Source organism: Plectropomus leopardus, chromosome 9, assembly GCF_008729295.1.
Source record: "Plectropomus leopardus isolate mb chromosome 9, YSFRI_Pleo_2.0, whole genome shotgun sequence".
In the NCBI taxonomy this organism is placed as follows: domain Eukaryota; kingdom Metazoa; phylum Chordata; class Actinopteri; order Perciformes; family Serranidae; genus Plectropomus; species Plectropomus leopardus.
The window spans coordinates 35,689,221-35,716,476 of record NC_056471.1 but is presented as its reverse complement, the minus strand read 5'-3'; the positions used below and the strand labels follow the sequence as shown (position 1 = coordinate 35,716,476).

Genomic DNA, 27,256 nt, shown 5'->3' with positions numbered 1-27,256 from the left:
CAGTACATAAAGAAGAAGATTAGTGAGGATCTGTCTCCAGAGAGAAGCATCAGCCTGTTCCACTGTCTGAATGAACTGAATGATCGTTCTCTGGTGGAGGAGATCCAACAGTCCCTGAGATCAGGACGTCTGTCCACAGATGAACTGTCTCCTGCTCAGTGGTCAGCTCTGGTCTTCATCTTACTGTCATCAGAAGAAGATCTGGACGTGTTTGACCTGAAGAAATACTCTGCTTCAGAGGAGGCTCTTCTGAGGCTGCTGCCAGTGGTCAAAGCCTCCAACAAAGCTCTGTGAGTACAGAGTTGTTGGATTTATTTAAATAGTGATTCACACAATTTTAATTCAGGGTTTCCCCCAGAAAAGTTGTTAGGCCCAGTGGTCAGTATCTTTTGATGGGGAACAGCAGCCTGGCAAGGGCCACCGACAGACTTATTCCAGCATGAAAAGGGGGCGTAACATTGTCTATGTTAACAGAATAATTGTCGAGGGCTCTTCACTAACCTTTTTACCATGCTTCCAGAACCATCCCGAGATACAGTGTTAGCCATTCTGAAATTAACATGGACTGTCCTGAATTTGTTTTCATTTTTATGTCAGCATTGCTACTTATTAAAAAAAAAGTTCTAAAAGAAATTTTGCATAGCCAGCTGTCATAGGGAGAGGTGCAGCATGTTGATAAGGACAAAATGCAATGGAAAGATATTATTGCAGCCCAATGGCTCATAAGGGCTGACCAGAAGTATCTAAGTTACTAAATGGTTAATGTTAGTCACATAATTTGTTGCAGAGGTTGTAATCCTCATATTTATTTAATGTTGCAGTTAACATCAAACAGTGTAATATTAGCTAACTGGTAAAGTTAGCATCAATAAAACCTGCATTACAAAAAAGTTGGGATCCTGTGTAAAACAGAATGAAATGATTTGCAAATTCCTTTTGACATAGATTCAATTAAATGCAGTCCAAAGACAAGACATTTAATGTTCAAACTGTTCTAACTTTGTGAGAACATGTTGCAGGCATCAAATTCAGGCGAAAAGCGGTAAAGGTGGGACAGGTGCATGTTTACCACTGTGTGACATCACCTCTTCTTTTAACAACACTCATTATGTGTTTGGGAACTGAAGGCGCTAACAGTTGGAAGTTTTTAAAGTGTAATTGTTGACCATTTTTACTTGATATCCAACCTGAGTTTGTCAGCTTTGTGGTATTTTGTGTTTTATAATGTTCCACACGTGCTCAATGGGAGTCAGGTCTGGACTGCAGCAGGTCAGTCTAGTAGCTGCACTCTCACTATGAAAAAATATGCCGTCTGGATGGCAGCATATATTGCTCCAAAACCTGTATGTAACTTTAAGCATTCATATTTATTTCACAGATGTGAAGGTAACCATAATGCCACGGGCACTAACACCCCCCATACCATCAAATGGTGCTTTTCCTCTACATGGTACCAGCTCTTCTCTACTCTACTCTACTCGCCTTTGGTATCATGTACTTTTCTGGAGGTTGTTTTCCATTAGAAGATAGTACCTCCTCAGTATAGCTGGTTGTCATAGTGACGCCGTGGGACACTGCTGTGACACATTTTACTTTTGGGGGAGCTCCATTTTTCTGGTGCACATCACCATACATGTAATATTCATAAAGTGTGCGGCAGCACCCGGTCAATAACAGAGTTACTGCGAAAAAGATTTTACCAATACCCGCCGGTCACATGTCTTCTCTCTCTCTATCCCTTGTGTCAGAAAATGAGGAGTTCATGTGACTGCGTAAATGTAGAAAGTTGAGCGCAGCCCCGCCTCACGCACAGATGGCCGCAGCAGGGATAGACACAGAAGTTAAATAGTGGAGACAGATGTTCAAAAATGTAATGTAATGAGTGAATAAACACACAACATTGACATATTACTTCTATATTTTTTATTATTTCAGGAACCTTAATGTGGATAAAATATATAATCGGTAATAGAAAAGTGAACCATTTTTAAGAGCTCCCCCTGAACGTCTCAAGGTAGGCTTTCAGGGGATCCGAGCTTCCCTTAGCTCTCCCATAATTTGAGCCATGCATACACACAGACTCGCACTCGCTGGATACGCTCGTCAGCCAGCAAGGTGAGGAACGTTTGCACCTCCTTGAATGACCACGATGTAATCTTTCTGGTTGCCATTTTTGGAAAGAAAAAAAAATGATACAAAACTACAGCCGCTACAATAGCTTGGCTATTTGCGCTGTTCCGAGAGTATTCCGTGGATACCAGGTACCAGGTACTCTTTCCTGATGGAAAACTAAAGGCGAGTACCACGTAATGGAAAAGCGCCAATTCACCAATAGATCCTTTGAACTTTGAGCTTATAACAATCTGGATGGTCCTTTTCCTCTTTAGCCCTGGGGGACACAAGGTCCATGATTTCCAACAACAACTTTTATAGGGACTTTTAACAAAACAAAATGTCTTAACTTGCCTCTGAGGGGCAAACTGTTGAACTTGGGTCAACTTAGGCCTGGTGGGCCACTGGGCTTGCAAAACACTGGTGAGACCCCTGTTTTTTGAAAGAGGGGAGAATAATAACTCATTTTTTTTCCTCATTGTCTCATCAGGCTTAGCGGCTGCAACCTCTCAGAGAGAAGCTGTGAAGCTCTGTGCTCAGTTCTCAGCTCTCAGTCCTCTGGTCTGAAAGACCTGGACCTGAGTAACAATGACCTGCAGGATTCAGGAGTGACGATTCTGCTTGCTGGACTGGAGAGCCCACGCTGTACATTGGAAACTCTCAGGTCAGATCACACTACAATTGGTCTTTAGTCAATGGTCAGTTAAGTAAAATGCTGGCCCTCCAGCAAATATATTCGCAGCAATGCACACATCCAAAAGCAGTTAAATACGAGGTGTTGGAAAGACCGAAAGTAGAAGCAAAAATACAAAAATAGAGTCTGCACACAAGATGATCCTCCCATGAACATTTATTACCTTCACGTGTGACATTTTAGGCCCAAGCCCTTAAGGGCGGTAATAAATGTTCATGGGAGTATCATCCAGTGTGTGGACTTTTTGTATCTACAGCAATACTTAAAACAATGCTCATGTAAATCCCAATAACCGCCCCCCTAATGATCTTTGCTGACACAAACTGGTCCCGGTTTAACGTCATATTTAGCCTGCATCATTTTCTTTAAAGTTAAAATTTGAGATGTCTACCGTTATTTATAACGTAGGTCAGTGCTATTGAGTCAACTTCGTTGCAGCTAGCTGCTGCCAGAGAGCCATCTGATGTTAATTTATGTTAGCTCAGTTAAATCCCGTTTAACATTAGTGAGATCCAGAGACTTGGCCGGCTAATTTGTGCACGTTAAAGGTAATTGAAGTAAGTCACTGCATGAATTGTAATTAACTGGATAGCTTTCTGGCAACGTGAACTCGGTAAACCTGTCTGCAACCAACTTGACTCAAGACCAACATTACAGTTTATGACACATAAACTTTAACTTTAAAGAAAGTTATCACTTTAATTTAGGTCAATTATGATTCATTTTATAACTGACCCTACCTTAATGAAATGTGGACTGTGAATACGATCGTCTGATCCCAGTGTCAAGTTCTTCCTTTTCACAGCTGGTATACGCCTGTATTTTTTCACTTATACCATCTAAGACCATCAAAGACCAGCTGAAACCAGTTTATGATGTTTTTTTGGTTTTTTTTGCTGGTCGACGATGGTCTTGACCCAGGTCCCAGCCTGTTTAGTTGGTCATGCTGGTCTAACCAGTATTTTTTATTAAGTTGCCAGCATTTTTGGTCATATTTGCTACTCTTTCAAGATCTCCAGAATATTTTGTGTTTTGAATATATAAACAATGAAAGCATCAAGATAAAGAACAGATCTTCAGCTTTCATACACAACAAACCATTTTATTCTATTTATCAACATCTGAATTTGTGCATTTTTATTAAAAAAGAGGCAACATTTTAGACAAAAACCTGAGACAATCGCATTTTTGTAAAAGAAAGTCATTTCAAGAGCAAAATCAATTCATTTTTACATTTTTGTTTTTTTCCTTTTATTTTCTTATGTTCACTTGAATTGTACAAAAATAATGGTGAAAATAATATTGTGTTTGAGTTCTAGTGGAACTGTAGAGTGGAACATTCCCCAAAATGTGAGGAAGCAGCAGCTACAGAACAGTCCCGAAAAGCTACTAAATAGCGATAAAGTCAGCACGTTAGTAGTCCTCTCCTCCCATCACCCTGGGACCTGAGATTGTCCTGTTCGTTTGTTTTTGGACGTGGAAATGTTATTTTAGTGCACAACATCCGTGACAGTGTCCCCTACACTGTAACAGTGAAGACAATGACTGACGGAAAATTTCGTCAATGGCGAGGAAAGAGTTAAGCTGTGCACATTTATCTTTATGCATAACACATGACGGAAGACTTAACTGATGTATGCACTTTGCTTATCATACTTCCCCTTTATGACACTGTTATCTCTTCAGATTCAAAGGTTGATGTTAGTATTGAACGTGCGGAGGGAGGGCGGGAGCTCCGCGGCACATCATCAAATGCTCACAGCGGAGTCAACCAGTCACAGCAGCGCGTAGTTTCCGGCAGCTTTTTTAACATGGAGGACTTCAAGCTTTCTCTGCGAAATTCATATAATAGCTACATAGACTGCACTCGTGCTAATCGAGTGTTTGAAGTCTCAGCCTGAATGTCCAGACCTCTTTTTAAATCAGTTCAAATGCGTTTACAAGATCAGCGTGTCACAAAACATACATTTGTTTAATTAGTTTTAATTATAGTACTAATGTTATACAATATTTGTGGCATCCACAGACTGTATATAGTCTGTGGTGGTAATGTGTTCCTCTGATCGGTAAACTGTTCTGCTGCGTACAGAAATAATCTGTTCAGGCTGCTTGTTCACCATTGTTGTTAAAGCTAAACATTTAGCCTGGTTGTTAGCATAGTTACAGACAGACAGATCAGCAGGTACCACAGCTCCACACTGACACGTTAGAACGATTCGATTAAATATCTGTGAAAAACAAATCTGTATTTGCTGAATTGAAGGGGAAAAACTTCATTAAAGAACTGCTGTTGCCGGTTAGCCACCGAGATTAGCATCCATAGGAAGTCAATATGATGAACTAGCTTTCTATGAAACTTCCGCTGTTCCTCCAGAAGTTGCGCCCATAATCTTTCCTACAGTAGTGCCCTCAGGAATAATGTGGATACTAAATATTTTACAGCAAAGACGACGATTTAACACACAAAACTAGAAAACGTAATGAAGCTTACATGTAACAGCAATGCCTGGTGATGACACACGCTGCCGTTAGCTAACTCAACAGCTAAAATTAGCATACGTGCTATCGTTTGCAGAACCAAATCATTGCAGTTAACCCAATAAACAAACTGGTGACTTCTATCAGACATACAGGGCTGGGCCAGTTTGATATTAAGCCAAACACCAGACCTGGGACACCGTGATCCAACAGAAAACGGACATCCGAATATTACTTTGCATCGCGCATCGCCGTAGTCCTCCGTCCACGCTGAATCCATTAAATATGTGCTTCTCTCTTTGTTGTCGAGATGGATTTCATCGGCTCATGTTTGAACAGAGAGCTGTAACCGAAACTCTTTTGACAGCACAGAGCTGTGATATTAGCTGTTAAAAACTCACTACACATCCACTGTTGTCCTTCGTTGTGCTCTTTTTCTGCATTGGTGTAATGGCATCTGACTGGAGAATTAACGCCATCTACTGCTTATCTTGATGAACAGACTCAGAATATTTGCATAATAGTAAATAGTAGTAATAAAAGCAAGTGAATTTGCAATCTCTTTAGCCGATTTTCTGTCAGTTAAAATTTGTGCTAAATTTAAATTTAAACCAGATTATTGTGTGGTTCTTCGAATCATCCATTACAATCCATTACTATCACCGAATGCCCAATATGCTGGATAAAATCCCTTATGTATCATATCTGAATCAAAAATAATGTTATTTATCTTCTTGTTGGTTATTGTCTCTTCAGTTTGAGGGGCTGTAACCTCTCAGAGGGAAGCTGTAAAGCTCTGTCCTCAGTTCTCAGCTCCTGGTCTAATCTGAGAAACCTGGACCTGAGTAACAACAACCTGCCAGATTCAGGACTGAAGCTGCTGTTTGCTGGCATTACGAGTCCACACTGTACACTGGAAACTGTCAGGTGAGGATTCATCAACCTGATTAATCAAAGAACATTTGACTTCTTCTTATTATGAATGGATTAAGTCTACACGCAACATTTTCCCCTCTGAAATTAATCTAGAACTAGTTGTTTAGTCAGTGTTTGGAAACTGTGAATTTTCTTTTCTTTAACATATTTGATATTGTACATAAAAAGAAATGTCATGTGATGTGATATATTAACAAATACATTTGTTTTATTTTTTTATGTTTATAGAGAATTTTGCCCGAACTGTAAGACAGTACACAATAATTTCACTTTCTCTAACATCGTGTGAAAGAGGATGTGTTGCTCTGACCCCCCTCCTCGTTTCAGGTTGGAGCCTGGTGGAGTCCGATGGTTGAGACGAGGTCTGAGGAAGTGTAAGAGTGGTTTTAATTTGATTCATGAAAACGAAGCACATTTAACCATCTTTAATCCGACATCACTCATTCAAATCTCTGATGTTATAGATATTAATATTAACTGCAGCTGTATTTTGTCTCAATCAGATTCCCGCAAACTCACAATCAACACAAACACAGTAAACGGAAAGATCAAACTTTGGGACAACGGCAGGAAGGTGACACACCAGAGAGACGATCAGTCATATCCCGATCATCCGGACAGATTCGACTTCTGGCCTCAGCTGCTGTGCACAAATGGTCTGACTGGTCGCTGCTACTGGGAGGTGGAGTGGAGCGGAGAGGTGTTCATATCAGTGAGTTACAGAGGAATCAGGACGAGAGGAGACGGAGCCGACTGTTTGTTTGGAGGGAGTGAAGAGTCCTGGAGTCTGAGCTGCTCCGATGGTTGTTTCTCTGTCTGTCACAATAACAGACCAAAGTCCATCACCACCTCCTCCTCCTCCTCCTCCTCCTCCTCCACCTCCTCCTCCTCCTCCTCCTCTGGTAGAGTAGCAGTGTATGTGGACTGTCCTGCAGGCTCTCTGTCCTTCTTCAGAGTCTCCTCTGACTCACTGATCCACCTCCACACCTTCAGCACCACGTTCACCGAGCCTCTTTGTCCTGGGTTTGGGTTTGGGCTCTGGTTTGGTTTGTCTGGTTCCTCAGTGTCTCTGTGTCCTCTGTAGGTGTCCTCCTGAGAGAAACGTTCCCACCGCTGACCAGATAGTTTGGTCTTTACAAGATAGGCATGTCCCAATACCTGATATTTAGTTCATACCAATATCAGTCAAATTCTTCAATTCAAAACCACTGTACAAAAACAAAAAACAAAACCATAAATCCCACATGTATAAACACACACTCCGTATTAAAATGCAGTTCTTAATCCCGAATGACCTGTCTCTAATGTGAAGTGCTATGGAGTGTTGAAGGGATGACATATTTTTGTAGGCCAACCAGGAAGTTAGCGTCACAATGGTTCCCTTGCCAAAAACCTTAAGGTCATTTTGAATGGCATTTTCGATTATCGCCAAAAATAAGCTCTGTGACGAACACAAGTTTGTGATGCTTACAGGTTTTGCTCAGCATGATAATCTTCACAGATGAACTCCACTTTTGTGTGTTTTGAAGCTTAAATGAAATTGGCAGAAGCACAAAGCTGTTGTCAGGCAAAAAACAAACTACGTCGTGGTTGCACCACCTAAACGTCACCACCCTGAATTGTTCTGCTTCTGATTTGATTTAGCGCTTGATTTTCCACAAAACTTTCTCCTGTTAGCGTGAGCTGATCTAGCAAACGATCATGGCTATGTCACGCTAGTCTCACCGGTAGTCTCTAGCTGTGTTTGAAACCGTCCCCTCTCACGGACGTAGTGTACTATATAGTGTGTTCACCATGCTGTAGTGGTGTTTAACGTTTAGCGGCTGATTCATATCATCAGGGAACAAGGTGGAACCGTAGTAAGTTTCCAGCCCAGTTATGTTGAAAGAATAAAGTGATATCTGATGTTTGATTAGCTCCAATGAACAACAAGCAGAACCAGCTGTAAATGTGCAGAGATCACGGCAGAGCCGATACTCAGGGACTGTTCTGCATCTGTGCTGCTTCCTGACAGTTTGGGGAATCTTCCTCTCTATAGTTCACTTAATATTATTTTCAGCATTATTTTTGTGCAGTTCAAGTTGACATAAGAAAATGGGAAAAAAATGGGAATATCAAATCAATCAATTTGCTCTTGAAAACTGTCTTTGACAAAAATACGATTTTCTCTGCTTTTTTGCCTGAAATGTCTTTTTTTAAAATTATAATGCACAAATTCAGATGCTGATTAAAAAAGGAATTGAAGAGGCCAGAATAAAATGTGTGTGTATAAAAGCTGAAGATCTGTTTTCCTGATGTATTTATTGTTCATATATTCAAAACACAAAATATTCTGGAGGTCCTGAAAGATAAGTAAATATGACTGAAAATGCTGGCGCTGGCTGGCAGCTTCACAAAAATCCTCTGGCAGAGGCATAACAGTTATAAACATTTTCATACAAAATGTGCAAAAGAGCAGTGCAAAGTTTGAACACGCCTGGGGACGCAGATGTCCTTCATTTATGAGTTCTTCAATAGTTCAAACAGAATGATTTCCCCTCAGAATACTATAAAGAGTCTTTGCAGCTTTGGTGCTCTGCACATATTCAACTGTTAAAGTTCAACAGTAAAGTGACGGAGGCCGGGTTTCCGACGCAGTCTGTTTTGATTTGTTGATGGGAAACTTTCCAAAAATTATGAGAAGTTGAATTAAATAATTAACATTAACAGACAGCCCATTTAAATCAAAATATAACATAACATCAATCAACTAATTTGTACATTGGTACCATTTTTTCTGTTTATATAGTCTTTCATATCTGTCCAAAATATTTTTGTATGTTAGCAATGAAAAACCAAAAGACTTACAGTTTCCTTTTCTGAATAGCAAAAATCACAGGATTCATTTAAATTAAGTTTAAATCTTTCCAACACTTCTCTAACAGGATAGATTCTGTGCAAAATCCTGAAGGATACTTCTTTCACTTTGTTAATAATTCAATATTCATTAACAACACAACAAGCCTTTTTTCCACTGAAAATCACCCATGAGAGAAGACCGAAGGACTTCAGCTGCAGGAGGTCCAACACAGTCCAAAACACTCCTAATGTATGCATGACTTATTCATGAATGAATTTTTTAGCTTTATTTAACTAAATATAAACTTGTCAGACTTACAACAACACAGGTATACAGAGCACTAAAAGAAAGAAAAACATTAACATACTACACAGAAGATAATGAATAATAAACATTGTATCAATACATGAGGCAATAAAGATATTTAAAATTAAAAAATAAAATAAAATAAAAAGACATGGACAGTAACAAAAAAATGATTTAATTACCATTAAATTAAAACATTAACAACATCATTTAGATATTTGTTACATTTATCATTGTAATAGCCAATTATATATTTTGGGGTAAAATCATAAGTGATGAGACAATTGTTGAAAACATGTCGACTTAAATCATACCCAATATTCATAGTGATATTACACTGAAGAAATGAATGAATTAAAGTTCTGTGATCAGTCTGCCCACAGAAAGAACAAGAGTTGTCAACATCTGCAGACCTGGAAATGACAGAATTTACTGGATAAATAAATGAATGTCTCTGACTTTGTTAGGAATACAACATTTAGAAGGTAAAAGCCTTTTTTTTCCCCATTTAATCTCTTACAAATGTGAGTTCCAGTTCCAGAAAAATTTTCCACTTGGGGTGATTTTGTTTTTATTTTGGAAAATCTGATGAACATGTCTATTATTATATTTCTTTTTAAATATGTTAACACCGTTCAAAATGAATGGAGATGAAAATCTGAAATGTTTCCCTCTGATAAGATGCATCAGAGCAGAAAGGACGGCTTTAACTACAGAATCATACTCTTCTGAAGGAATAGTTGTGTCTGGTTATAAAATGTTCATAGGATAATATATAGCCATGTCCATCAAGAACTGACAGAATATTAACAACATTTCTTTGGAACCACTTGGGATAAAAAACAGATTTATCCTGAATAGTAATACAGTCATTGTTCCATATTATAGTTTTGTACAAAAAGTAACTTCCAGGCAGGAAGGGGTTACTCATGAAACTTAGATAAAGAAACAGGTAGTTCGTTAGGACAGTAATTACATGTTAGTACAAAGGGGAGACCACCAGTTTGAGGTATTTACTGTATCGATGAAATTTAAAACCTCCAAACCGCCCTCTGCCCTACTATTAGAAAACACCGTTTTTTGTTGTTGTTTTTTTTAATTTGTGAGATTTATTTTTCCAAACGAAGTTCAGGAATAAGTTCCTCGCGTGGCCGTGATACTCGTGACGTCACGGGCGCGCCCTTCCGGTATGGAAAGTTTGGTTTCACTTTGTGAGCTCGTGGCGGCGCAGCGTCGTCTGTCCCTCTGAAGGTCTGTGAGCTGTGCCGCTTTCTGTCCGTGTGTCTGTCGGATGTCTCCGCGTCGGTTTGCAGTACAGACGGCAGACATGTGAGTTGTCAGCGCGACAGACGGTCAACTTTACCGCGAGTTTTCCTTCATTTTGAAGTTAGTAGGCGGCAGGCCGCGCAGCTACGGCAAGCCGGAGCGGCCAGAAAGCGCCACTTTGAAACGCGTTTTGTTGGAATTAACACCGGTAAAATGCGGCGTACGGAGGTCAACGGCGCTTTTTGACGGTGCACGAAAGTCAAACAGCGGCGAAAATGTGCGTCATCGCGCAGCATTTTCGAGCAGAGCGTTTTCTGCCTGCTGAGAATAAAAAGCTGCAGATGGTGAAGCTGGCTGCGCAGCTGCTTTTGACCAGTTTCAGGTGTTTCTGCACCATTTTCAGTGGTTCGTTGGTCCTACCAGCTTGTGATGGTCACTCTAGCTGGTTTATCCGTTTTCCATGTCCCTGAGTATTATGTATTTATTGTCTTATTTAATTATTATTTATTATATGTGTGTGCGTGTGGGGTGGGGTGGGGTGGGCACTGAGGGGTGGTTTATGTTTTTCATTTCGGCCTATTGGGGGTTTATATGCTCTGAATGGTTATGTGTTTATGTTACGGCCCATGGGTTTGGGAGGCACTTTTTCTTTCAAAAGTTGTGGCAATTTTTTTCCTTTTTAATTTTACGCCAATTTGTTTGTTTTTTTTGTGATTTTTAAAAACTTTTTGTAGCAATTTAAAAAAAAAAGAGAAGTTTTTGGTGATTTTCAAACCTGTGGGCCCAACGAAAGAGGATGTGTGCGTTCTTCCAGCAGCTTGTCGCAGTGACGGTGTGGACTCTGCGATGGATCCGTGTGAGGACACAGAGGAGGGCGTCCGTCCCTCTGAAGCCGCTCTGTGTGAGCAACATGACGGCCAAACTGAAGCTCAGAGGTGAAATGAGGATCTCTAACTGTCCACGATTCTTCTCCATGTCCGATCACTCTGATCGATCCACCATCATCACTATCACTGAAAGCTACGTGTTTCTGTGTTGAAGCCCAGAAAAGCAGCAGAGAGTGGACTCTCCTGGACCTGAACCCAGCTCTGTGTCCCTGAAGAGTGACCGCTCAATGGATCCTCCTCTGTTTTTTAGACAATCTGCTGATGGAAGGTGAGAATTTATGGTGACGCAAAGTATTTAAGATTAAACTTTGCTTGTGTTGAAATGCTGAACATATTCTTTAGCCGTTTTTAGGCAAGGCAGCTTTATTTAACGGCACATTTCACACAACAGGGCAATTCAAAGTGCTTTACAGAGCAATGAAATAGACAAGCATAATAAAAGATTCAGATTCACAGTAAAAGAGATGAGATGTACAAGGTAAAATCAAAAGAGGTGCAAAGATAAAAAGATAATTTAAAAAGATTTAAAATCAAGTTTAAAATAAGTTTGTAGTCATTAGCGGGTGGAGCAGGCAGTGAAAAAAAGATGGTTTTTAGCTTTGAGTTATCCAACATGTACATGAATCTGTGGCGTTTCAGTTTCAGGGTACAGCAGCAGAGAGTGGACTCTCCTGGACCTGAACCCAGCTCTGTGTCCCTGAAGAGTGACCGCTCAATGGATCCTCCTCTGTTTTTTAGACAATCTGCTGATGGAAGGTGAGAATTTATGGTGACACAAAGTATTTAAGATTAAATTGTTTTTATGTTGAAATGAGGGCTGTCAGCGTTAATGCGTTACCCACAATGTTAATCGCCAGTCAGCATTCCCGTCTTTACGAGGCTGTACTGGGCTGAGTTTTAAGAAACATGATGAGGATACTGGTATCATATCAGACTAGAAGAACTGCGAAATCCGGTGGTCCTCTCAGGAGGGGGGTTAAATAACGCTCCAAATTTAGGCTAAATATTGGTGATGGAAAAGCTGCATGGCCATTTTACGGGAGTCCCTTGAACCCATTTTCATTCCCTGAATTGCCGTCAATTGATCATTCATTGATTCTCAATCAAGACAGTCTTGTAAGAATTGCTTCCGCTTATCAATATGGACTTCATAACTTTTTTGAAAGGAAAAATAAAGTCTATTGAAAATGTGATTTAAAAAAATGTGAATAATCGCGATAAACTGTAGAAATTTTGTGATTAATAGCAGTTGAAATATTAATCATTTGACAGGCCGAGCTGAAATACTGAATATATTTTCTATCTGTTTATATCCAACTTGTACATGAATCTGTGGCGTTTCAGTTTCAGGGTGCAGAGAGCGGACTCTCCTGGACCTGAACCCAGCTCTGTGTCCCTGAAGAGTGACCGCTCGATGGATCCTCCTCTGTTTTTTAGACAGTCTGCTGATGGAAGGTGAGAATTTATGATTTAAGATCAAACTTTGTTTCTTGGTTAAGTTGAGTGATCTCAGCACAGTGCACTCCGGCAGAACACAGTGAGGTAGGGAGGGGTATGTGGAGGAGCTGGACTGTTGATTCTCAGCAGTACTAGTAAACCTTTACCACCACAGGGAGTCATCTGGTTCACTGATCAAATCCAGATATCACTTCACGAACCTCTGACCTCTGTTTGTGTCTGTCGGCCTGTTGAGAACTGGTATCAGCATGTGTTTCGTGGACAGCCGAGACACATTGCCGTTCATACCTGTTCCGATCATGCTTCTCCAGCTGAGCCAAGAGGACCACTTGGGTTCATATTTCGATATTGTCCTGTACACACACTTGTGCCAGCTGCTCTGTAGCATGCTAACTTCTCGTGTTAGCAGTCAGTACAGCTGGAGATGTCGCTGTCGGCAGAATTGAACACGCCTCCTTCCATGAGGCAAATCAATGGACGGCCACACAACACTTTGTCCAACTCGACATAAAATGAGTAAGTTACAGAGCATTAACGCACTGTCACCAAAACAGCCACCACAGCCTGCACTGATGACGAGGTCCTTGTCGGGATGCATCAGGACGGTGTTAATGTTACAACAAAACATGGGGTCATATGCGTCCCAGACCCCCTCAGCAAGTAGTTCGAGTGATCGGAAATGCGTCTTGGTGGCTGTTAAGACCTGTATTTAGTGCTATCCATTTGTGATCAGATCACCTGAGACACATGTTGATGCCAGATCTAAACAGGGTGTGTGAACAGACACGATGTGAGCTCACTCTTCATGATTCCCCCACAGCGTGAACCAGCAGAGCTCAGAAGTGCCCAGTGATCAGTCTGCACCACAGTATGAACCACACCTGGACTCCATATTTATGGTCTGTACATGAACAATTACTTTTACATCTATTCTGTTTACAGTCATTTTCATGCACAACATGCAAATGTTATGAGCATAAGCCTATGGCATTTTACATTGCAGAAATTAGCTTAGCGGCTAGTGGACTTTTCCTCTCCTCATAACTGAACCAGTTTAACATTATTTATGCTTTCTCTTACTCACCGCCGGTTAAAGTCCCTGCACCTCCCGACAGAACAAATGACTTTCAGTCTACGTGCTCGTTTTTTCAGCCAGCATCGCTGAAACAGAGCAGCTAACATAACGTTAGCAAGAAGTCAGTGAAGTGGCCTGGCAGATACTTCCTGTTTCCTCTGTAAGGCTTTTGTTTACATGTCAAGTGCGCTGTCTGTTGATTCGCAGTTTCTCCAAAAACAAAACATTTCCAACTGATGATTCATTCCTGAGTAAACAGCGTTATCCTCATCGTCTTTCTCTTGGCTGCTCGCCATCATCTGCCGGACGCCGTGTGACGCTGACACAGATTTTCAAAGTAAGGGTGCACCGGAAAGAGGATAATATGGATCGATGTTTACGCTTTGCATTGATATTACGTCATTGTTGCTCATTTAATCTATATATTGGTGCAGCTCAATGGATCGTTACACCCCTAGCACGTTCTGTAACTATAACCCTCGATTGGTCGGACGGGTGTTTGGCGGGAACTCCACCACTGCAGATATTGCGACTCCGCAGACTCCGCCTCTTAATGACATCATCAGGGCAAGATGGCGACATCCGTATCTCGGATATTTTAACCTCACTTCAGCATAGCGGGGGTCAGTGGGGGCGTGTTGTCCATCCATATACAGTTGGGACTCTCAACATACTCCTTATGTGAATAGACAGGCAGAAAAGTGCTCTACGATTAAATGCCAGGTGCTCTGTGTGCGCAGTAATCAACGTCAAAATGTGGAATTTGGATCTGTGACATCTGTCCAATGTCTGCTGAGTCAATGACATCACTGTCAGATTGAATTGGTCCCGTGCCTACATATAATCTTCTGTTCCAGGAGCTGGAGAAGGACATTTTTGCTTTTGTGACGAACGAGTTGAAGAAGATCAAGAAGGCTCTGTGTTCAGATTACTCTGAATGCTCAGAGAGTCAGAGGAAAGACGAAGAGCTGATGGACGGTGAGGATGAAGTCCAGAGGAGTGGAAGCCAACAGGCATTTCTGAAGATCACACTGCACTTCTTGAGGAGAATGAAGCAGGAGGAGCTGGCCGACTGTCTGCAGAGCAGTAAGAGGATTCCCCTAAAGCCTTAACATGCTAGATAAATAGGATATTTGTTACAGTCTTAAGAGATGATCCAAAATACATTCAAATGAGGAGTGTAACGGTACACAGAATACGCGGTTTGTTATGTACCTCAGTTTTGGGGTCAAGGTTCAACATGTTTTTGGTGCAGCACAACTTTTCAGGTCAAATGACTCTGCAGTAGACAGGGCCTTTTATCCGGCTTTTTCAGCCGGCATTGATGGGAACACAATTTTAATTTTATTTGTTTAATTTTTAGATCCAAGGTCATAATGTAATCTGATTATCCTGTTTGTTCTTTCAGAAATTTTTGCCTCAGTTTTTCAATGTAAGCTTAAATCAAATCTGAAGGAGAGGTTCCAGTGTGTGTTTGAGGGGATCGCTAAACCAGGAAACCAAACCCGTTTGAATCAGATCTACACAGAGCTCTACATCACAGAGGGAGGGACTGCAGAGGTCAATGATGAACATGAGGTCAGACAGATTGAAGCAGCATCCAGGAAACCAGTCAGACCAGAAACAACCATCAGACAAGAAGACGTCTTTCAAGGCTCACCTGGACGAGACCAACCGATCAGAACAGTGATGACAAAGGGAGTGGCTGGCATCGGGAAAACGGTCCTAACACAGAAGTTCACTCTGGACTGGGCTGAAGACAAAGCCAACCGGGACATCCAGTTCACGTTTCCATTCACGTTCAGAGAGCTGAATGTGCTGAAAGAGAAAAAGTACAGCTTGGTGGAGCTTGTTCATCACTTCTTCACTGAAACCAAAGAAGCAGGAATCTGCAGGTTTGAAGACTTCCAGGTCGTCTTCATCTTTGACGGTCTGGATGAGTGTCGACTTCCTCTGGACTTCCACAACAACGAGATCCTGACCGACGTCACAGAGTCCACCTCAGTGGATGTGCTGCTGACGAACCTCATCAGGGGGAAACTGCTTCCCTCCGCTCGCCTCTGGATAACCACACGACCTGCAGCAGCCAATCAGATCCCCCTGAGTGCGTTGACATGGTGACAGAGGTCAGAGGGTTCACCGACCCACAGAAGGAGGAGTACTTCAGGAGGAGGGTCAGAGATGAGAGGAGCAGGCCGGCAGGATCATCTCCCACATCAAGACTTCCCGAAGCCTCCACATCATGTGCCACATCCCAGTCTTCTGCTGGATCACTGCTACAGTCCTGGAGGACGTGTTGAAGACCAGAGAGGGAGGACAGCTGCCCAAGACCCTGACTGAGATGTACATCCACTTCCTGGTGGTTCAGTCCAAACAGAAGAACATCAAGTATGACGGAGGAGCTGAGACAGATCCACACTGGAGTCCAGAGAGCAGGACAATTATCAAGTCTTTGGGAAAACTGGCTTTTGAGCAGCTGCAGAAAAGCAACATGATCTTCTACGAGTCCGACCTGACAGAGTGTGGCATCGATATCAGAGCAGCCTCAGTGTACTCAGGAGTGTTCACACAGGTCTTTAAAGAGGAGAGAGGACTGTACCAGGACAAGGTCTTCTGCTTCGTCCATCTGAGTGTTCAGGAGTTTCTGGCTGCTCTTCATGTCCATCTGACCTTCATCAACTCTGGAGTCAATCTGATGGAAGAACAACAAACAACCTTCCGGTGGCATAAATTGTTAAAAGAAAAACAGGATATAAAATATCTACACCAGAGTGCTGTGGACAAGGCTTTACAGAGTCCAAATGGACACCTGGACTTGTTTCTTCGCTTCCTCCTGGGTCTTTCACAGCAGACCAATCAGATTCTCCTAAGGGGCCTGTTGACACAGACAGGAAGTAGCTCTCAGGCTAGTCAGGAAACAGTCCAGTACATAAAGAAGAAGATCAACGAGACTCTGTCTCCAGAGAGAAGCATCAACCTGTTCCACTGTCTGAATGAACTGAATGATCGTTCTCTGGTGGAGGAGATCCAACAGTCCCTGAGATCAGGACGTCTGTCCACAGATGAACTGTCTCCTGCTCAGTGGTCAGCTCTGGTCTTCATCTTACTGTCATCAGAAGAAGATCTGGACGTGTTTGACCTGAAGAAATACTCTGCTTCAGAGGAGGCTCTTCTGAGGCTGCTGCCAGTGGTCAAAGCCTCCAACAAAGCTCTGTGAGTACAGAGTTGTTGGATTTATTTAAATAATCATATATTGATATCTTCTAAAAAGGAGTGAAAATAACTCACTTTTTTTCCTCATTGTGTCAACAGGCTAAGTGGTTGTAACCTCACAAAGAGAAGCTGCAACGCCCTGTCCTCAGTTCTCAGCTCTCAGTCCTCTAGTCTGAGAGTACTGGACCTGAGTAACAACGACCTGCAGGATTTAGGAGTGAAGCTGCTGCTTGTTGGACTGGAAAGTTCATACTGTACACTGGAAACTCTCAGGTCAGATCATAGTAGTTTTTTAAAGATTTGTTTTATCTTGAATTATAATTACAATTTAAAGATTATATGTAAAAACAAAACCGTTGTGAGGTTTTCTTCCAAGATTTAGAAACATGGATGTTTGCAAATTAAGAGAGAGACAGAAGGAGAGAGGAGCTCGTTGTATAATAGCAAGTTCCCCTGCAGCCGTAGACCCATATCAGTCTTACTAGGGACTGGTTCAAGGCAAGCCTGAGCCAGCCCTAACTATAAGTTTTATCTAAGAGGAAAGTTGTAAGTCTACTCCTAAATCAAGAGAGAGAGAGAGAGGGATAGAGGTATTAAAGGGAGTCCTCCCCATGGACTAGGCTTATAGCAGCCTAACTAGGGGCTTCTCCAAGGCAAGTCTGAGCCAGCCATATCTATAAGCTTTTTCAAAGTAAAAAAAACTCTAGCCTCTAAGACCAAAAAACTTGAAGGTACCACAAGTAACCCTACATTCTGGGAGCGCAGAGCTGTGGTGGGTTATGGGGTACTATAAGATCTCTAAAGCGCTGCACTTCATTTTTCAAGTATCTCACTTGGATTCAGTGGGACACTTTAAAAACTTTCTCTAACACACCTCAATGTCTTCGTGTGTGATACAGTCTGCATCCCAAGGAATATAATGATAGACTAATGTTAATCTAAAACTACTACACACATAGCCTGTATCCCAATAAGAAAGGTGTTTCCACACACCAGCTGACGCCCCAAGTGACGCGAGAGATAAAGCCAATAAGAATATTGAGCACGTTCCGGGACTCTACTGTAAAAGTCACAGATGACATCAATAAACTCACCAAGTCTGTGATGGATTAAACTTGTAAAACTACAGAAGCAGCTGCGCTCAACACTATGTTAAATTATTCCACAATCAAACCATGCATTACCTGAACTATCAGGGATGCCATTAACACATGTCACACAGTCAGAGAGAAAACTCTGACAATTATAAAACAGCATCCTACAATGTTAAAAAAGACAAAAGGGACTTCAGTGCACAAGTCTCAGGAGCTGACAGGATCACACTCTACTACAGCTGTAGGACTTAATGTGACATTATCAAACACTACAGTCTTTCAACTAAGTTTAACCTTTTTTGTTAGTAGATGCTTTTTAAAATACCTGGCTTTAAGAGGTGCTGAAGCCCCCTCAGCAACCTTACAACCCATATTAAATTTCAGAGATGTTCAATTGTTTGTTATTGTGTGAATCTGGACGTCTCAATTAAATTGTGGTAAGAGAGGACTTTAAAATAGCATTATCTGCAGGAAAACTGGTAACCTGAGGCTGATTTCAAAAGCTGTACGGATTTTTAAAGTCAGATCCCAGCCTTATGAACCACTTCCTGATTAGATGTTTCATAGCAGTGCAGACTGCAGGGACTTAGATGCCGAGGAACCCCCCGTCATGATATTTAACAGAGAAGCAACATCAGAATTAGTCGTAGGTTTTACAAAGACTAATAGTTTGAATTTGAATACACATGGCATTTTGTAGAATTTGTTCCATGATTGATTCATCACTTTGCATCCACTGTTATCAGCCATCACATCACCCATTACAGTCAGGTATCACCTCTAAAAAATCACATCTTATAAAGTGTGATTTAATTTGAAACCCAAATGTGTGTCCTCTTGTTTATTACTGTCTCTTTAGGCTAAGTGGCTGCAACCTCTCAGAAACAAGTTGTGAAGCTCTGTCCGTGTTTCTTAGCTTTAAGTCCTCTGGTCTGAAAGAACTGGACCTAAGTAACAACCACCTGCAGGATTCAGGAGTGAAGCAGCTGTTTGCTGAAGTGAAGAGTCCACACAGTGCACTGGAAACTCTCAGGTCAGTTCTCAGTACAATAGTCTTGAGCCAATGAGAGGCAAATAGCAGCCTGTGTTCTATGTTTACTTCTTTAGTTTACATCAATGCTTTAAATCAAAGCCTCTCTCATCGTGGTAATTCTTAATGTCCATGTCATTAGGATTTTGACAGTGTAGAAAATCTTTGAGGTGCTTTCTTATGATTTAGATTCATGTTCTCTTTTGCAAAGAGAAATAGTTTCTGACACCAAAGGCCACAGAGACCCAAAGATATTAACTGGTACTGAGAAGAGGTAATACCTTATGTGTAGAATATAGATATTTATGTTGTAACGTAAAGCTTTCTGTGATTATTAGCATGATGATCAACATGCATCAAACAGTCGACAGTAATAAGTTGAGTTTTTCTTTTACCATCCATTCATCCATTTTCATATGCTTATCTGGAGCCGGGTGGTGGGTGCAGTGGGCTGAGTAAAGTACTATTGATATCCCAATCTCCAGCAACGCTTTTCCCTGTGGTCCCCCCATGAGAAACACTGCCCTGGTCTGCCACTCAATAGACTCTTTATGTGACCTCCATGTGACACTGGAAAGGGTGTTTCAGCCAAGACAGCCCAACAATGTTCGGAGCCTTCAGCATCATGATGGCCGGGTTCAGGAGTGCCTCTAAGTGTTTTTCCACCGCTTGACAATGTCCCCAGTCAGGGTACTCAGCTGAACACAGTCTGAGACAAGTCCTGCTTTGCCTTCCTGATGTGTCTAACTGTGTTCCAGAATTTCCTGAGGCCAAGGCCTCAGACCATAGCCTCCATGAACTCCTCCCAGTTTACCAGTTTTCCAAACCCAGGTTTCTAGTTTGGCGACCACTGCAACTGCAGCCTTTCCTGCCAACCAGTGCCTGTCTGCTGTTTCAGAAAACCCCTGGGCTAACCATGTGCGAGAGGCCTTCCTGACAGCTGGTCTTAAGTTGCCACCACGACAGGCAACAACAACCCTCTGACCACAACTTTTAGTAGCTACCTCTACTCTGCTGTCGGATCATTTATTCATTGTTTGTGGAGCTGTCCTCATGTCCAGCAGTTTTGGATTATAATTGTTCAACAGTTTAATGTAATTTTCAAGCGTCATCTACATCTGAGCGCAAGGCCACTAGATGATGAATTACCTGCCGATTTTTGCAACCGAGACCTTTTGCACACTCTGCTGCATTGTGCCCAGAAATGTATCCTGGCCATATGGATCACTGATAAAGCTCCCACTCTCAATCAGTGGAAACAAACTGTGACCAGTATTATTCCATTTGAAGCTTACTCCACAGCCTTGAAGGATAAACCCTTTTTATTTTACCGGACCTGGGATCCATTTCTTGACTACCTGGGTACCACTGCACCTCACAGGATGAGGGAAAAGGGAAAAGGATCAGACTCCTGATCTCTTGTCCTTCGATTTTATTTAATTATTATTGTCATTATCTATTTTATTTATTTATTTATTTATTATTATTATTTTAATTAATTAATTTATTTTATTTGATATATCTCTGTCAGGTTTAAATGCCTGTATTTTTGCACTATTACTATTGCTATACTTTGTATTGTCCCTTCCCACACACGCTTTGCAAAAAAAAAAGTTTAATAAACACATTGCTGAAAAAAAAGCTACCTCTACAACAGAGGCTTTAAACAAGGACCACTTGGATTCCATGTATCCAACCTCCCCCGGGATGCACGAAAATTCTGTTGGAAGTGTTAGTTGAAGACCTCGTGAAAGGTGTGTGAGCCAGACATACCCACTTCACCCTTATTATGCTTTTGGGTTCGTCAGGTCTGATGCGGGCACTCCTCCGGTCTGTTGTGTTGAAGAAGGAGCTGAGCCAGAAAAATACAAAGCTCTCGATTTACCAGTCCATCTACATCCTAACCCTCACCTATGGTCATGAGCTCTGGATTGTGACCGAAAGGATAAGATTGCGGATACAAGCGGCCGAAATGAGTTTCCTCCGGAGGGTGGCTGGGCTCAGCCATAGAGATGGGGTGAGGAGCTCGGACATCCGGGAGGAGCTTGGAGTAGAGTCGCTGCTCCTTTATGTCAAAAGGGGCCAGTTGAGATGGTTTGGGCATCTGATCAGGATGCCTCCCAGGCACCTCCTGTTGGAGATGTTCCAGGCACGTCCTACTCGTAGGCAGACCCAGAACGTGCTGGAGAGATTACATGTCTTGTCTGGCCTGTGAACACCTTAGGGTCCCCCAGGAGGAGCTGGAAAGCGTTGCTGGGGAGAGGGACATCTGGAGTGCTCTGCTCCGCCCGTTGACCCCATGACCTAGCCCCGGATAAGCGTAAGAAAATGGAAGGATGTCTTGCAGCCTTCCCTGCCACCTGATCCAAGTCACCACCAGGTGGTGATCAGTTGACAGCTCTGCTCCTCTCTTCACCTGAATGTCCAGATGTAAAGATACAACCGCAAAGTAGATCATCAATGTTTGGCTGAGAGTGTTCCGCTACCAAGTACACTTATGAACCACTCTATTCTTGAATATGGTGTTTTTTACGGCCAGTCCATGACTAGCACAGAAGTCCATAACAGAACACCACTCTGGTTCAGATAAGGTGGGGTGTTCCCTCCAGGTAATCCGTGTTGCTGCTGGTGCATAAACACAAGCAGCAGTCAGTCTTCTCTCTCATTCCCTGAGGACAATTCCAGTACGACGGCACTAAGCTGGGGGCCCGTGAGTATTCCCACACTGGCTCAGCACTCCCATCACACTGGGTAACTCCTGAAAAGGTGATAGTCCAGCCCCTTTCCAAGAGTTTGGTTCCATAACCAGTGCTATGCGCAGAGGTGAGCCCAACTTTGTGTTGGTACTGCTCCAGTTCTACAGTTCTAGTCCTTTTCCCACCAGAGAGGTGACTCCACATCCCCAGAGCTTGTCAGTGATACCAGGGGTCAGTACGCCTGGGTCCCCACCCCTGCCTGCTGCCTGGTGCACAATGCACCTGACTGTGATGCATGGTTGCATGTAAGCCAATGGTTGGGCCCATGGGTGTAGCTGTTCCCAGCAAGGTACTTGCCCCTCAAATGTGCTGTCTCATCAGGGTCTTCTTGAGGGTCTTCCTCCCCTGGGACCACTAAGTCTTGAAAGATCCTAACCAGGAGCTAATTCCCTGGTCAACAAAGCTCCTGGTATCACAGCGACAAGCGAACACTCCCACTATATTAAGTTGCCGATTCTTCAAAATCGTTAGAGTTTGTGGCATTTTGTAGTATTTTGTTGGTAAGTGGCCATGGTATAAGCGGGATAATACCCTCCAGGTTTGTTCATTCAGTGGTAATTCTGTGGAGAAAAACCACCCTCTGCTTCACATTGTTTGGTTATTGGCCACTGCATCACCCATTACAGTCATGGAACGTACAACAAGTCTGTCATTAATCCTCATCAAATGTGAATCCTTTTGAACACAAATTTTTATCTTTTTGTCCATAATTGTCTTTTCAGATTGAGCGGCTGTAACCTCTCAAAGAGAAGCTGTGAAGCTCTGTCCCTAGTTCTCAGCTCTCAGTTCTCCAGTCTGAAAGACCTGGACCTGAGTAACAACGACTTGCAGGATTCAGGAGTGAAGCAGCTGTTTGCTAGAGAGAAGAGACTGCACTGTGAGCTGGAAACTCTCAGGTCAGACCACAACAATTTGTCTTTAATCATGAAAAGCATATAGCGGCACTTGTTCAAAATTTTGCCCTCAAGCAAAATATTGTCCCTTGAAAAAAAACAGCCCTAGTGTTTGAATTGAAGGGCACAGACCACAGGAAGTTAGGGTCTCAGGAACTATATTCCATGATACTTAAAACACAAAAGCAAGATCAAAGCTAGTACTAGGTATGAGTACACAAAAGACTTATTTTGATTAGAGTACATAGCATTTTGTAGGTAAGTAGCCATGGTATAAGACGGATAATACACTGATCTAGTGTATAGTGCGGTTGCTGCAATATATATATAAATAAAGCTGCTAATGTTTTGAACATCCATCGCCATGGTTACTGGGATGTTATTACCAGAGGAGAAGTTGCACAATATCACTCAGTGGAAACACAGTCAGCTCACCATTGAGTTTTATCCACATTTAAAAAAAACATTGCTTAAGTTTTGCGCAAATCTGTAATTGAAGTCTACCTACTCATATAACTCATAATGTGTAAGTGATATAACCCACGTGTAACTCGTGTTAACCCTTACATATTTTACAAACTGTGAATGCGTTTGGACACAAATGTTTGTCATTTTTGTCTTGTCAGGCTGAGCGGCTGTAACCTCTCAAAGAGAAGCTGTGAAGCTCTGTCCTCAGTTCTCAGTTCCCAGTCCTCGAGTCTAAAAAACCTGGACCTGAGTAACAACGACCTGCAGGATTCAGGAGTGAAGCAGCTGTCTGGTGGACTTCAGACTTCAGACTGTACACTAGAAACTCTCGGGTCAGGATTCATCAACCTTATCAACGAATTAACATTTGAATCCCTTTTAACATGAATGGATAAACAGACATTTTCTAAACTCAAATTATTTTAGAAGTAGTTTAGTTTCGTCAGTGTTTACACCCTGTGAATAACTTTCCACAGTCATGGTTTGTAAAGGTTAGGGGGCATGTCTGTAAAAGGGAGACTCATGGGTACCCACAGAACCCATTTCCATTTAGATATCTTGAGGTCAGACGTCAAGGGACCACTTAGAAATGGCCATGTCATTTTCCATTACCAAATTTTAGCCTAAATTTGGAGCGGTATTCCACCTCCTTACTGTGAAGCTAGCATGACATGGGTGGTACCACAGGATTCCTCAGGTCTTCTAGTTTCAGATGATACCAGTATCACAGTACCTTCCAGTACCAATATTTTCAGTTTTGCATGTTTGCAGGCTGTCAGGCTGTCTGGTCACAGAGCAAGGCTGTGCTTCTCTGGCCTCAGCTCTCAGCTCAAACCCCTCCCATCTGAGAGAGCTGGACCTGAGCTACAACCATCCAGGAGACTCGGGAGGGAAGTTTCTCTCTGCTGGACTGGAGGATCCAAACTGGAAACTGGAAACTCTCAGGTACGCAAATACCTACAGTTTGCCTTTTGCTTTCATTTTTGGTGCCTAACAGTAAAACATAGTGAGAGAGAAAAATTAAAAAGAGAAAGAAAGTTGAAAAAAGAAATAAAGGAAAATAAAAGATAGCACTGCAAAAGTCAAGAAAATAAATATAGAATAGAATTAATCTTAAGAATTAGTCTTGTAATTAAAAAAAGGAGGGAAACTGATGACTCTCCTCGTTTCAGGTTGGAGCCTGGTGGAGTCCGATGGTTGAGACCCGGTCTGAAGAAATGTAAGTGTGGGTTTAATTTGATTTATGAAAACGAAGCAGCTCACATTCAGCCATTTTTAAAGTGTGACATCACTCTCTGATGTCATCATTAAAGTTAATGAAAGTGTTGATGAAGGTTCTCAGTCGTCCAGGTCATGGCATCCATAAGTGCTGTTTCGTTGGCAACTGGACCGATTTCAGGTCCTTGAAGACGTTTTGCCACTTGTAAGTCATTGACCCAAACAGCATTCGTGTGGGTCGTTGGGGCTGGATGGGTCCTGGTGTGAATGGGTGTTGATCCTTCTGGGGAGGGAACTCAGGAAAGCATTGTAAAGCACCCTGCCAGGATCAACATTCATTCACGCCTGGACCTATCCAGCCCCAACAACCCACACGAATGCTGTTTGGGTCAATGACTCACAAGAGGCCTCGGCGACTCTGAAGCACACACCTCTACAGGATTTAAAGCCTGAAGCTCCCCTCCAGGGGACGTGAGGCCAAACGTCTTCAAGGAACTGAAACCAGTCCAGGTGCCAACAAAATAGCACTTATCAGTAAATGAAGGGATGATAGATTAATTACTGCAGCTGTATCGCTTCTCGTTCTCTCCATCAGATTCCTGTGATCTCACGCTTGACACAAACACTGTTAACACAAAGATCAAACTGTCTGACTACAACACTAAGATGACACACGAGGAAGAGGACCAGTACTATTGTGATCATCCGGACAGATTCGACTTCTGGCCTCAGCTGCTGTGCACAAATGGTCTGACTGGTCGCTGCTACTGGGAGGTGGAGTGGAGCGGGAAGGTGTTCATATCAGTGAGTTACAGAGGAATCAGGAGGAAAGGAAACAGGGCTGCTTGTGTTTTTGGAGAGAGTGAAAAGTCCTGGAGTCTGAGCTGCTCCGATGGTTGTTTCTCTGTGTGCTACAATCACAGAAGAACAACCATCACCTCCTCCTCCCCTTTCTCTGGTAGAGTCGCAGTGTATGTGGACTATCCCACCGGCACTCTGTCCTTCTACAGAGTCGCTCATAAAAAACTGATCCACCTCCACACCTTCAACACCACGTTCACTGAGCCTCTTTATCCTGGGTTTGGGTTTCTGCTTTGGTCATATGGTTCCTCAGTGTCTCTGTGTTCTCTGTAGGAGGAAAAATCTCCTCCCGTTACCCCGGCTTTCCACCAGATCCGTGTTCAGTCCTGATCCACCACAGCAGACGGAGCAAATCGATTACACTCTAGTCTCTGTGTTAACTTCCACTGGCTCCGCTGCTTTGAGAATCGATATCGTCTCAGCTCCGGCAGTTTGGACCCTTTCCGATCAGATACACAAGGCTCCTATTTTTGCTGGATGCTGGAACACTTTGCATCAATTCTGCCGAATAAAGTGGGAAGTCCTTTGTCTCGCCAATCCCGCTGATCCGGCAGTGCTGCACCATGCCGCACTCGAAACCACAACCGGTGGGAGTTGATTTATGACGCAGCAAAACTGCAGTGGAGCCGTACCGCAACGCATGCGACACGTGATCTGTCTGTTAACCCCGAGTTTCTCCGAAAACAAGCTGATGGTTTATTGTGAATAAATGACGTGATCCTCATTGTCTTCCTCTCGGCTGCCCGCCATCATCCGCCTGACGCTGTGTGACGGTGACACAGGATTTCAAAATAATATTATAATATATATCTTAAATGGATATATTGATGCAGAGCGATGGATGGTTAAACCCCTGGCTAGTGTCAGCCTGAGCTCTCAGTTCAGTTCTTGTTGTTTTCTGTGTCTGCTGTTGACTGGCAGGAGTAATTTTTTTGGTGGGCCTGAGTGGCAAAAGACTGACAGAATGGAAAAAACCCAATCTTTTGCAAAAACACATACGCAAACGAGGAACTTCTCTTCTGAGGTCTAACTTCTGATTTTGTCAGTTTAACAAAAAGCTGCCAGAACGCAATAAAAAGAAACTTTTATATAAAAAAAAGCAAAAACTTTAGCGATAATCACTAAATATTTTTGTAAAAATGTTAAACTTTGTAGCAATAGTTTTTTTTACTGTAAGGCTAAAACACACAGCAGAGAAAATGTAAGAAATTAAAGTTTAATAGTTTATAATATACAATAGTTTATATTACAGTGATTCTACAAACTGATTTTGTTTTATTTCATTGATCAATCATTAATCATTTAAATATTAAATTCACAATCATTGTATATTCTACAGATATAAATGAGATGTATGACTTTGTCTCTACATAATTTATAAATAAAGTTGTTACTTCAAATCAAACATGCTCGGTTTGTTCACTGATGAAGAGACGACTGATTTAAGCAGTTCAGATTTACTGAAGCCGACGTTTGCATTGAACTGCTGATTATAAAGAATATAATAAACATTTCATGTATCACTAACACACACACACACACACACACGGCTCAGGTCATGTGTGGAATGTGTATTTGTGTGTATTTTTAGCGAGTACTGGTCTCTGACAGCAGCTGTTGTTGTTTTCAGAATAACTTTCCATCCAACAACAGCTGCCTCCCTTACTGTTAC

The 27,256-nt window shown here is 42.2% G+C and overlaps 1 protein-coding gene and 1 pseudogene across 1 annotated transcript in view; both read left to right on the top strand.

The window, feature by feature from the left end:
* The window catches only part of LOC121947796 (NACHT, LRR and PYD domains-containing protein 7-like), a 9,028-nt gene extending 570 nt beyond the window's left edge, over positions 1-8,458 (top strand). Inside the window, exons 2-6 of the mRNA XM_042492912.1 lie at positions 4-290; positions 2,603-2,776; positions 6,041-6,211; positions 6,548-6,594; positions 6,724-8,458. Of these exons, the coding sequence (XP_042348846.1) occupies positions 4-290; positions 2,603-2,776; positions 6,041-6,211; positions 6,548-6,594; positions 6,724-7,304 (1,260 nt within the window). The 3' untranslated portion in view covers positions 7,305-8,458. The remainder of the gene's footprint in view (positions 1-3; positions 291-2,602; positions 2,777-6,040; positions 6,212-6,547; positions 6,595-6,723) is intronic.
* Positions 8,459-10,583: 2,125 nt separating this feature from the next.
* On the top strand, positions 10,584-26,712 carry LOC121947675 (annotated as a pseudogene).
* Positions 26,713-27,256: the final 544 nt, after the last annotated feature.